This window comes from Anguilla rostrata, chromosome 18 (genome assembly GCF_018555375.3).
Source record: "Anguilla rostrata isolate EN2019 chromosome 18, ASM1855537v3, whole genome shotgun sequence".
NCBI classification, from domain to species: domain Eukaryota; kingdom Metazoa; phylum Chordata; class Actinopteri; order Anguilliformes; family Anguillidae; genus Anguilla; species Anguilla rostrata.
The window spans coordinates 4,437,292-4,450,017 of NC_057950.1; the positions used below are offsets into that span (position 1 = coordinate 4,437,292).

Sequence of the window (12,726 nt, forward strand, 5' to 3'; positions counted from 1 at the left end):
CACTTGCTTAATGAAAGACTTCACACTGAAATACTAAGATGTAAATGTCATGGTGTATCTCAAGGAGAGTACGGCAACCTACAGTATATCACTATGTGTGAAATCTGCTGAGCCGAGTGAAAGTGTAATGGATATGCACTCTTTAACCTGTTCTCCAGATACGATTCCCACCTGATTTCTTACATAAATGTTAAGAACTGTGTGCAAGCTTGCAATCAATACCTCTCATGCTGCAAGGAACTTTCCACTTTCATTTACAGTAAACTAGTTGTGGTTTGATTCAAGGTATCACTACAATTACTATTCTTGCTGTAGTTTTGGTGTATTATAGTTTAACAATGTTTGTGCTGCTCTTGTGCATAATATGCCTTACAGAGCACACACTTGTAGTGTATGCCTAAATTATTAAAGACAGCACTTCCTGACAGACTAGCCTGCCAGAACGGTAGAGAGCCACACGTCCACTGGAGATACAATACGGAGGCGAATGGCACCATTTTTGGTTAGCGACAGAGGACCCCCACCCCCGCATGTACCCCTCAGTCATACCAGCTGTCTCTGCTTGCTCATAATTCCTGACCTTGCAGACATTGTCATATTTAAAGCCTGGTGCTCCACCTCATCAAAAAATATGCCCGACATTTTCCACCAAGGATAAAATATGGAGAAACATTTTTTTACTGAAATTTTAAAAAAGCAAACGAAAGAGAAATTAGGGGGATTTTAAAGCCATGGCACATACTACAAAGTTCAGTGTTAAATCTGGTACACCTGACCACTCTGACTGGTCTGTCAGATTTCAAATAACACCATTATTTAACTGTGTAGTAAGTGATTTCGCAGTTTGGTCATCTTACGCATATTAAACTTAATCGCTATAATAAAAGTAGTGGTGGTAGTGGGGTGGAATCAGTCAATGTTATGAATTATTTTCGTAGACACATATATTTAAATAAGTCTTGGGTTTCTATTTTGATATAATAAGCCTGCACTTTTTTATAACCACCGATGACTGTTCACTACAAGTGACCTCAAAACTGGAGAAGGTTTTATGCAAAATAGATTTTATGGAATGCAGCTTTCAGTTCAGCATTTATTGTTACAGATAACATAGTTTAACAATGACATGGCAGAGACTGCAGTTGTTGTTTTGGAACGAGACTGTTATTCAAAGAGCTAAATATAACATCACATTTAGGCTACATCTGTCGTCTCCGTGCGCAAGAAAACAGTGGTATTAAGTCGGCTAATTAAAGAAATGGTTCCTTTATGACTTTTTCATTTTTGCTTGTAAAATATATTTAAATGATAACCTTGAGTGTGGAATATTTCATGTTCCATAATCTGTCAATTCGTTTTCTATTCAGATGAATTGGTTTAAAAGCGAACTTGTGTGTCTCCTGGCGGCCGCTCGAGAAGGGCAGTTCTCTCGATTCAAATGCATTTGTCTCCCCGGGGAATGCAAGTCGGCAGTTTACTTAAGAGCAAAGGATGGCGTGGTTCATGTTCACTCTCGCAATTACGCGGCACTGACATCCACATATTGAGAGCATCTGGGATGGAAAGACGGGCTGCCGGCGCGCTGTTGGACTAGCTCGGGCACAGTCGCAAGATGTCTGTTGCGCTAGAAGAAGGGAACACTTTGGAAGAGAGGTCGCGATGCGTTCGGTTATTATCAATTTTATTTCCTCTAGCCTCCCTAATGGTGTTACTCGTTGGATACGCCGCCTTAGGGGCTCTGTTATTCCGGTACATCGAAGGTCCTGACGGTAGGCCCGTGGAACTACAAAAGGACTACAAAGACTTTTTGCTCACTCTCGTGAAGACAGTTCGCAATTCAAGCGAGAATGGTAAGTATTTCAATAAGAATCCGAACAAAACATATAAATAGTTTCATTTAAACTTATTTTCATTTCAGAAAGTTTCATTTCAGCTTTGGAGGAGACACTGCTGGACCACCTGGTCTCGCGTAATCAAACGTCAAGCCTAACCTAGTGTAGGAACAAATAGCCTACATATCAAATATTGGGGGTGACATGCGTATCTCCCTCTCCCCCCAGACCTACTCGTATGGATGATATTTTATGTATGATCAACTAAAATAGAATAGTTTATTTTTCTTAGGTTATATTTTGGATCTTTTAGTAATTGATGAAAAGAGATAAGCCAATCGTATGTATGCACCGGCGTTTTTACCTCCAATTACCCTATAATTAGCCAAACAATGTATCGTACGAAAATATATATCTAGGCAGTCTATCGTGATAGCAGGTGTTTGCTTTTCCTTCAGACAGTTCACCCGAGCAAGAAGAATTCGTGATGAAACTCCATGGCAAGATGAAAACTTTTAACACGACATGGCTTCAGAGTCCAGAACAATGGAGCTTCTTTGGCGCAATGTTTTTCTGTTGTACAGTATTTACAACAGTAGGTAAGTTTTAAACTTTTATGAACTTTTATCTCAATAGCCTAAATGATGGCTGCGCTCCCTTGTAATTATTATGTATAGCAAACAGGTGTTTTGTTTCAATGTATTGTTTTACATATTGAACGCAGTCTACGTTGTTTTGTCGATAAAAGACGCAAATGCACTGTCCTGAATGATCATTTACTGGGGATAAAATGTCCAGTTTTAATTAAACTCTAACAGTGTTAATTCAACTCTTAACAGATAACATTTGTTATCTGTCAGGAGTTGAATCAATACTGTTAAGAGTTGAATTTGAATTAACACTGGACGTTTTACTGTGAACACGCGCAAAGTTAATTCATAATATCCTCCACTAGAACGGCTTTGAAGGAACGTCGCAAATGTCGAGTCATGCAGAACTAGGTTTCCTTCTTTTATTTTTGTTAAGATTCTGTTGGGTTTTCAATTAATTATCCTTTACGTTTTCGCATGTTAAGCTTGTAATACGTCTTACACATTGTTATACATGGTAGGAACGGACAAGTATCTTTTCGCTCCATGTGTAATATTTGGAAAGGGTTTTTTTTCTTCTCCCTCGTGTCCCAGACCTCCCTCAGTGCTATTGCAGTACTGTTTCTTATAAAAATAAGTTGTAATGTGAAATCCTGGAATCCAGTGTTATATGTTGTCAGTTTGTCTACAGGTGGGAGCTGGAGGGAGCACATTACCTTTTGTGGGAGTATCATTCATTTCATACTTTTTCGCATAAAAAATATATGAAAAGATACATGAAATCCAAATATCCTATGGGTATAAACATATAAACAAGTCATTCTCAGCTATCTGATACATGTCTTTCAGCATAAAGTATTTAGCCAATAGCGCACCACACCATGTACTGTAGGCTACTACACAGTGTACACAGTAGCTGGTTGTAACAGACTGTAAAGACCAATGGGGGATTCTCTTTTTGCTAAATAGAAAAAAGTGCTGGATAAACAAGACTTTTTGGGGTTCAAAAACATCATATGTACAGAACCTGCCTTTGGTCTTTGGGGGAGGACGGGGGGGGCGGGGGGGGGGGGGGGGATGGTAAAAGCATGATGCAATTCAGTTTCTCTGCAGGTTGAGTAATCTATTAAGCAGATATCCATTATGTTCTGCGTGGGGAGGCATAAACTGTGGCCTGTGTGTGCTCCCATTATCATAAATTTGGTCATGGACAGATGGAGTAGGTGGTCCCAAGACTCTAGGTTGGTTAGTCTCTAAAGCAGTTGAGAGGAATTATGCGAACTATTTAATAGTATGCGGTGCCTTTATACATTAATACGAGCACTGGCATCTTAATCGTATTTTTAGACTGGTTTTTTTATCCGCTCGGTTTCTCTCTGTCTTTCATCTTGGATTCTTTCCATTGCATTTGGGACGTGGACCAAAGGACCAAACGTTGTTTACCTCACAGTGCGCAGAGCAGTAACACAGACTGGCCAAATGGCAGTTATCAGGCCACTTACAAGAAATAGCAGTGAGGCAATAAAGCCCAGAACAGAATTTTTGTCGGGGTAATTCAGGAGTAAAAGGGGGAAGGGGGGGGGGGGGGATATGATATGGGCTGTATATTGAGGGATCTTTGTTTCAAAACTCCTAAGTATTCGGAAACTGGAATTAGAGGCTCGTATTTAATTTAACCTTTAGCTAAACAGGGTAGGTTGACTGAGCACACATGCTCATTTACAGCAACCAGTGTGCCACCCTTGTGACAAGGGGCTTCCAGAACCACTCGCATTACAAAGACTTGGCTTAATACAGGGTATGATATTAGAGCTGACCACAACATATAAACATTTGATGTTGAGACAAGTTATTTCATTGGAGGAATGCAGTTTAACACCCCCTTTAGTTAAAAAAAAACAAGCTCTGAAGTTAGTTTCCATTTCTGTTGTGATTCATTTGCTGCATTGTTTTCAACAGTGCTTGGTACTTTCTGCTCATTTTAATTACAAACTGCAATACATTAGCTAATGCTTATTAATGCAGTATTGGTATGTTTTGCATACCAGTGTTGCAGCATGATATACAGTGAGCTCCATTATGTTTGGGACAAATTTTTTCTTGTAATCCACAATTTTAGATTGTAGTCAAACAATTTACAATATGTATTTTCCTTCCAATTTTTAGCTGCGACCGGCAGCTCTATAGCTCTGTCTGTGTCGGTCAGTCAGTTGGTCGGTCGGTTGGTCCACAAGAGTGTCCCACCCCGTAGCGGCCACAGTTTTCGCCCCAGGAGGCTGAAATTTGGCATGGAGATTGGTAGAGTTGAGTAACTTTCAGGCTGATTGACCAAAAGGGGGCAGAACTCCCGAATGGATTCACAGATTTGCACAAGATTTCGTGGAAAGGTTGGTCATGAGCCAAAGAAGAGGTCACATGTGTTTGTGTGAGGGTGTGTGCGTGGATGCATGCACACATGGATGCATGCGCGTGTGCGGTCACAACTATTGCGGATTTGTGCTTGTTCTCCAAAATTTGGAGTTGGATAATTGTACCTTCACTGTGCTACTCGCACCTGTACAAACAGTACCACAGCTAAAACAGGTGTACTTTACCAGTACTAATGAGCCAGTGACTATTTCACTCCCTACAGGCCACACAGTACTACAGGAGAGCCAGGAACTATTTCACATCCTACACACAGTACTACAGCCAATACTCATGGAGAGCGAGCTAGGAAATGCAGTTTTCTGTCAATAGATTTTTTAAAACTGACTGCACTTTAATTGCTACCACAAAAAAACGTCAGTAAAGGCTATGGGAAGATGTTAATCTTCTGACTGGTGTCTTACTAAGTGAAAACAAATGTACAGGAAACATATTAGGGAGGTTTTCTTCTCTGCACACCATTAACGGTAATGGGTTTGGACCGGATTCACGTCTGAACGGCACAGTGGGTTTCTGCAGTTCTGTCTCAGCAGACACTTTATCCCCCTTGAAGGCATACATGAAGGAATGGGTCTTTAAAATATGTAAAATTGTATTGTAAAAAAATTGTATCGAGTACTTTCATTTTCATGAAACAGGCGAGGGGCGGTGGTGTTAATACGAATAACAGGCCTTTAAAAGAAACAATGGTGAAAATCCACATGGTGGTCATATGAGTGTGATGTGGCTTATCGTTATTTTTGCTATCGTTTTTAATGCCACATGATAACGCGGAGTGCAGTGCGTTGTGAAAATACGTCAGGAAGTCTGCTGAGGTCTGATACACGCTAACTAACCGTGATCAGGAGACACGGGCTAACTGCAGATCACGGCCTTTAGAACAGGAGAGTCACGAACCTGAGAAAGCGCTTAAAAAAAAAATAATAATAAATAAATAAATAAATAAATAAATAAATAAAAAGCCACACTACACGTCTGGGAAAATGGATTAATCTTATAATCACGCCTCTCAGCCACAGTCAAATTATTTTAATCACAGACACATTTTTTTTTTTTTTTAACCGCTATGTAACATTACCATTAATCCGTCATCACGTCTCTCGCTGTGACGTCTCTGAGAAATCCCAACGCACATTTCCCATTCATCGCCATCATTTCACTGTGGCCATCCTCATCTGCTTAGTCTGCGAATCAGGGGAATGTGTGTGAATTACGCGCCAGATCTGCAGTTTATTTTCCCAATCATCTGCTTACTCAAAGGCACCTTAGTTGAGCTCTCACTGTAAGCTACTGACCATTTCATTTTAGCCTTCACGATACTATGATACCAGTAACACCACAGGGAAAGTACTGCTGTTGCTGTAATGAGGTAATCGATCGAACATGACCTCATGTGTTCCCGCCCACATAACTCGCCCCCTGTGCTAATGAGCCTTTTAAAGCAACCTTTCCCCCTGATGTTTTAGCACCCACACAAGTTTTCACCTCACAAAGCAGGCCATTGATATTTCCAGATAATTTGTGATTAAATGTAGTGAAAAGATATATCCCAGGCAGAATAGCTCACTACAAAATGACTGTACTACTTTCCCATTTCTTTCTCTCTTATTGATAACAGCACTGTTTACAATTATGTTTCACTCAAAATAATGTTTTTGAACATGAAACCCAGGCAAACTTGATATTTCCAGTGTTCAACAGGAAACATTTCAGACCAGATTTCATGATCCCCCAATATTCCAAATTCACCAGCAGGTGCCAGTCTTCTCAAATATACTGAGGCCTCCAACACTGTATAATTGCACTGACTCATGTCCTGCGACTACCATGCCTATCCTGACTACATGTCCCAGGTGACAGCAAAAGGAAATGGAAGTGAACACACAAAGTAACACAGGCCTCCCGTTTAACCCCCTACCGTACTATCCTTCTCCTGTGTCGCTAGGATACGGAAACATATACCCCGTGACCGTCGCTGGGAAGCTGGTGTGCGTCCTCTACGCCATGGTGGGGATCCCCCTCATGCTGCTGGTCATCACCGACGTGGGGGACATCCTGGCCATCCTGGTGTCCAAGGCCTACCTCCGCCTGCACAGGCTCTGCTGCTCCCTGCCCTCCCTCTGCTCCTGGTTCTCTCGCCGAAAGCGGGAGAAGCCCGAGGAGGGGGGTCTGATACGGGACACTTCCGGGCAGGACGGGGTGGTGGTCCGGGCGCCCATGGACATCAGGCAGGTGCTGCGCAGCCAGGCTTCGGTCAAGACATATTCCGTCAAGCTGTGCAACGCCGAGATCTTCGATCTCATCGTCGCCCGGGACAACTTGGCCAGCCTCCAGAAGCACAGGGGCTTGTACCGGAGCTACTCTTGCCCCAACCTCAACCAGACGCCGCCCCAGAGGGGCCTCTGGGACCTGTGCACCGGGGAGGAGGTGGAGAAGCTGGACGTGCCCCTCATGCTCATCCTGGTGCTGTTCTTCGCCTACCTCCTCTTCGGCGGGCTGGTCCTCCCCCGCTGGGAGGAGGAGATCAACATCTTCGACGCCTTCTACTTCTGCTTCGTCACGCTCACCACCATCGGCTTCGGCGACATCGTGCCCCAGCATCCCAAGTTCTTCATGCTCACCTTCCTCTTCATCATCGCCGGCATGGCCATCCTCTCCATGGCCTTCAAGCTGGGCCAGTCCCGCTTCGTCAGCTGCTACCGCCTCTGCATCCGCGGCCTCAGCGGGGGCACGGTGCTGAAGTACAAGTAGCTGGAGGGTCAGCCGAGGGCCCCTAGAGGCCCCTAGAGGCCCTGCAGACAGGAGGCCGTCAGCCTCTCTCTCGGTGGCGCTCCCATGACAACGGAGATGCCCCGGAACTCACTTTCCCCCCCCACTGACAGAAACTTGCTGAGCTGAGCCTAGATCAGCTACACTGGGTCATTGGCTGGGTTTGCGTGCACTATAACGCCTGGGCTCTCCCATTTAACGCACATTTGAATGGATGGGAGATGCACACTGCTGTAAAAAAAAAAAAGTCTATGTAGTGTTATTGCTAGTGCTAATATATGTGCTGCAGTTACAACCAGTGTTCTCTGTAATAAATTTAAAATAGCATGGGTAGCAATGGCTAAAGACATAACCCACCAATTGTTAAGAAGGATAAAAAATGAACATTTGAGAAGTTTTTTACATGGATGACTTGAGCATGTGTATAATCATTTCATTGGCTCAACTGATAGCTACACTTAATGGAACATTTGAAAAGCGCCAGCTTAATTTCCACCTTCCTGAGATCACTGTAGCCGTCTAACCCACACAGTTCCCCAACCCTTCCCACTCCTGAGAGTTCCTGTAGTACACAGTTCCCTAACCCCTCCCATTCCTGAGAGTTCCTGTAGAGTTCCTGTAGTACACAGTTCCCTAACCCAACCCACTCCTGAGAGCTCCTGTAGTAGCACAATTCCCTAACCCTTCCCACTCCTGAGATTTCCTGTAGTAGCACACAGTTCCCTAACCCTTCCCACTCCTGAGAGTTCCTGTAGTAGCACACAGTTCCCTAACCCTTCCCACTCCTGAGAGGTCCTGTATTAGCACACAGTTACATTACATTACATTTATTTAGCAGATGTTTTTATCCAAAGCCACATACAAAAGTGCATATCATGGTCGTTGGAACAACTACAAAACACAGGTTTGATAAGGGTTCCCTAACCCCTCCCACTCCTGAGAGTTCCTGTAGTAGCTCACAGTTCCTTAACTCCACCCACTCCTGAGAGTTCCTGTAGTAGCACACCATCCCCTAACCCCTCCCACTCCTGAGAGTTCCTGTAGTATCACATAATTCCCCTAACCCCTCCCACTCCTGAGAGTTCCTGTAGTATCACATAATTCCCTAACCCCACCCACTCCAGAGAGTTCCTGTAGTAGCACACGGTTCCCTAACCCCTCCCACTCCTGAGCGTTCCTGAGGTTTATGTTCTGCTTGACCTCGTAATAATCTGATAACATCCATCACTTTATGTGAATGAAACCAGATGAGTAGGTGCTCCCGGCATTCAGGAAACAGTTTATTCTTTTTGCGATTATTTATACGCAGATGACAGCGTCCAGACCAGCCTGCGATTTATACGGCTCTGGCTTATACGGTCAGACATTTATGGACATCACTCCACTTGTGCGAGGGGCAAACTCCCACCACAGACTCATACCTAAAACCGTACAGTCTGTGTATTACCCAGAAATCACAGCTTCACGTTACCACGACAAACAGAATGTACCAGGCTGCGGAACTCCAACAGAGTCAGAGCCAGCCTGCTGTTCGATTCACAGATTACCCTCTGCATGCTAGCGTTCGCGAGTGAAGTTTAATGGTCTCTCAGTAATTTAAAACTGTGACCGCTTGCATTTGCATTAGCATTAGCGGATTTGAGTACACACACACACACACACACACACACACACACACACCTCTTTTTCACATCAGGGTCATTAATTGCCAGGGTTTTACCTGACCAGCCGAGGTATTTGGATTCTGAGTTCGGAGCACTGTTTGTTTACAGGTAAGCCATTTCATTTGCAGTTTGATCGCTATCACAATATGCCATATATCACGATACAGAAATGAAATGTTTTAATTTAAGCGGTCAGAAAAGAGCCAGTATCGCTGGGAGGGGCATCACTAGGGACAGGGTGGGCCTAGGACAGCCTCTGATTCAGGGGGTACCTGCAGCGCACCAGTGCCAACTCCAGCTGAACCCAGCGCAGGCTCTTAGAACGCACTCAAAACGGTGGGCACGCTTTCTTGTCTGCGTCCTCCCAAACTGACAGAGGACGCTGGGAAAAAATAACGGGACAGTAATACGACTGGGCCTTTAAAACTGGCCGAGAGAGTTAAACATAGGGGAGAAAATGTTGTTAAGCTAAAAAACTATTCTTCCATTAATTTCCAGTACAGTATTTTTCAGATGTTTGACTTGTGTTTAGTTTTGGGACTTTCTACTGATTTACTGCTCCTCGTTACACAGCTGTCTTGGCTACTACGAATTCTATATACACTGTGGATACATTAAATGCTAGTGTGGTGCGCCTATAGAGCCCTTGCCGAATGAATGAATACGTTGTACCTTTATCACATCTCGGATGCCCTGACATAGCGTGTTCCTGTGCTGGAATGCGAAAACTTTCCCACATTTTCTTGAGTTATTTACAAAAGCACGTGTCCAGTCCCATCAATATCAAGTCTGAGTTAGGTTGCAACATCATGTTACGCTCCATATTTGGGGTCATTGAGTTCAGTTTGGTCAATTAGGAAATTGCTTTAATGTGCTGGAAAATGCCTGTAATGTTCCATGTGCATTTTTTCAGTTCATGAAATGAATCTTAATCGTTTCTACATTGACTGAAGTGGAGTTGACCCCAACCTTACGACTCAGTATCTTGACGGCTGACCTAGCCACACTGTAATTTTAACCCGCCTTAAATAAATGAGATCTGTTGGCAGTTGAATTAATCGCCACATGCAGTCACTTTTTTCTTGCGTTTAAATTCACGAGATAAAGACACACATTTACTTCCTCCAAATTGAGAACGAGAAGGAAAGTAATAAAAATGTATATTTGATGTAAGGTTAGGCGTGTCACAGGGTTCAACTCAGTTCCATTTCCAACGCAGCCAATTCACAAAAAGGACTGAATTTAAAGTGAACTGAAAAACACAATAATGTTCTATGACGATTCTTCGATCGAAGAATTGAATTTCGATTCATTTTGTGAACTGGCTGAATTGAAAATAGAGTGGACCCCAAACCTGGTGTGTCATTTCTGACCCCTTAGAGCTGGTGGTCCAGCCCCCCAGGTCGATCGGCTCACATTGTTCAGTACTGAATTTAACATACAGTTCATTACCTACAAATCACTTAAAGAGCGTGGATGTTCAGTGTCCAAATAATGAAATACCTGTTAAGCTCATGTCACCGTTATGTTCAATATTTACAAAAGTTTTATCCAGACCCAACCCAGGCACTTTCAGGATCAATATCCAGCCAAATTGCCATCCTCACTGTGCACCTGATGCCCATTTCCCTTAATAAAATGGCCTGGATGTAATGCATTGTATGTGATCAGAGTCGATCTGCTATTATTAGACCTGTGAATGTGTGTCAGCTTCCCTAAGCGTTCATGCTGTTTTTTCTGTCTGTCTAATTGTCTCTCTCGCTGTTGCAATGGCATTAAATTCTCATCGACTCATTACTGTAGAGGCTGAATAATTTATGTAGGTGGAGACATAACGCGTGGGTGTTCATCCTTCAACGCATACAGTACATACGCTCATCGAGACCACAAGCTCCAGGCATGTTTTCGGGCGTTTGTAAGGTGACCAGTGTCGTTCTATGAGAACACAGAACATAAAGAAACGGTTTCCTTGGACAAGATGAAGGCTCATCAAGTTTACCTTGTAACTGGGTATTTCACTTGACTTAAAAGTCCATTCAACGTGCCCAGCTACGCACGATAGACAAGTGTGAGGAAAGCAGCTAAATATTTTGAGACGACAGACCTGTTTGCAGGTGTCCTGGGGGCGTGGCATGCTGGCAGGTCGGGCACGCTCAGTCCTGACTGACAGCCCAGGAATGCAGGTGCACTGTGATGTGATTGGATGGATGGAGGCCTGCATGGAGAAAGAAGAGGAGAAAGGAGGGAGGATGAAGGACACGAGGAGGTACTGTTGAGTTCAGCAGTAGGACGTGTGTGTGAATGACAAGAGAACAGATAAACGATATGCTCCCAATGGAGAAAAAAAAAAGAAGCTTGGTTTACTTACTTAGTCAAATTTTTTTGTTTTATTTTCACTCAGATTTGAATGCTCGGTCATATTTGTATGTGCTTCTGATAGCTGCACCGTCCTCTGTCAGTTGAGTGGAGCACAGAGCAGCGCACGTCTTCCCAAAAAACACACACAGCTGGCACCCTGCGCACGAGAACCCACCTTCCCAGGACAAGGCTAAAGCCTCTTAGGGGGTCATCCCGTGGGAAATGCAGTGCCAGCCTGGCACAGTCAGTAACTGTTTCTAGAATTTGGGGCATAGGACTACACAAAGGGCTACCGATCAACCTTGATGCACCACTCAGCAGTAAAAATACCAGGTTCATTAAAGAGAACCATGTACAAAAATTAAACAAGACACAGAATGCATGCAAAAGAACCACACAAACCTCCATGTCTGGTTAAGGACAACATATTCAGCGTTACTTTCAACGCAGTACAAGTAAAAATGTCTTCCGTTGTAACACATAAATTGTATATTTGTAGCATAGAAGTAAGTACCTTTGACACAAAATGTGTTGAAAGTAACACAAAACTAATAACACAAAAAATGTGTTGGATATTAGCACATCCTTTTTGAAAGTTCCATCACTTAGATGTCCATGCAGAATAACACACACACTTTGGACACAAAATAGGAAACCCAAACTTAATTCACTGGAGTTATGTGATAAATGTTATTTATGTAAGTGTGCTTCAAAAACATTAACTATCAGAGTAGTCAAGTCCAAAGAATTTTCCCTGACAGGGAGTGATAGTTCGGTAGTATCTTAAAAGCTTTTTAAAAAGCCATAAAAAGGTAATTGAACCACGTTGCATCAAGCCCTACACCTGCAGGATTTATAACAACCCACTAGATGGCGCCAGGCAACCCGCAAGACACGATAAACACAGCGACGCACATTACGTGAATGACCACCAGGTGAAGCCCTGAGCACTGAAACGCTACAGAGAGTTTTTCGTATATGGTTGTACAGTACTAAAATGAAGTGTAGGTTAGGACAGTGTGCTTAATGCAGAAGTGACAAGTGCTAAAAAAAAAAAAAAACTTGTCTTCTTTCACCTGAATCTTT

At 43.3% G+C, this 12,726-nt stretch overlaps 1 protein-coding gene across 1 annotated transcript; it reads left to right on the forward strand.

The window, feature by feature from the left end:
* Positions 1–1,001: 1,001 nt before the first annotated feature.
* kcnk18 (potassium channel, subfamily K, member 18) lies at positions 1,002–8,026 on the forward strand. Its single transcript, XM_064317825.1, has 3 exons — positions 1,002–1,850; positions 2,291–2,431; positions 6,795–8,026. Exons 1-3 carry the CDS (start codon positions 1,613–1,615, stop codon positions 7,598–7,600), a joined length of 1,185 nt encoding a protein of 394 aa, XP_064173895.1. The 5' UTR covers positions 1,002–1,612; the 3' UTR covers positions 7,601–8,026.
* Positions 8,027–12,726: the final 4,700 nt, after the last annotated feature.

Excerpts from the sequence above, each read along its gene's own strand:
- kcnk18 (XM_064317825.1), top strand. The coding sequence starts at position 1,613 with ATGTCTGTTGCGCTAGAAGAAGGGAACACTTTGGAAGAGAGGTCGCGA. Across the intron at positions 1,851-2,290 it reads TCGCAATTCAAGCGAGAATG|ACAGTTCACCCGAGCAAGAA; the intron begins GTAAGTATTTCA and ends CTTTTCCTTCAG. Across the intron at positions 2,432-6,794 it reads TACAGTATTTACAACAGTAG|GATACGGAAACATATACCCC; the intron begins GTAAGTTTTAAA and ends CTGTGTCGCTAG.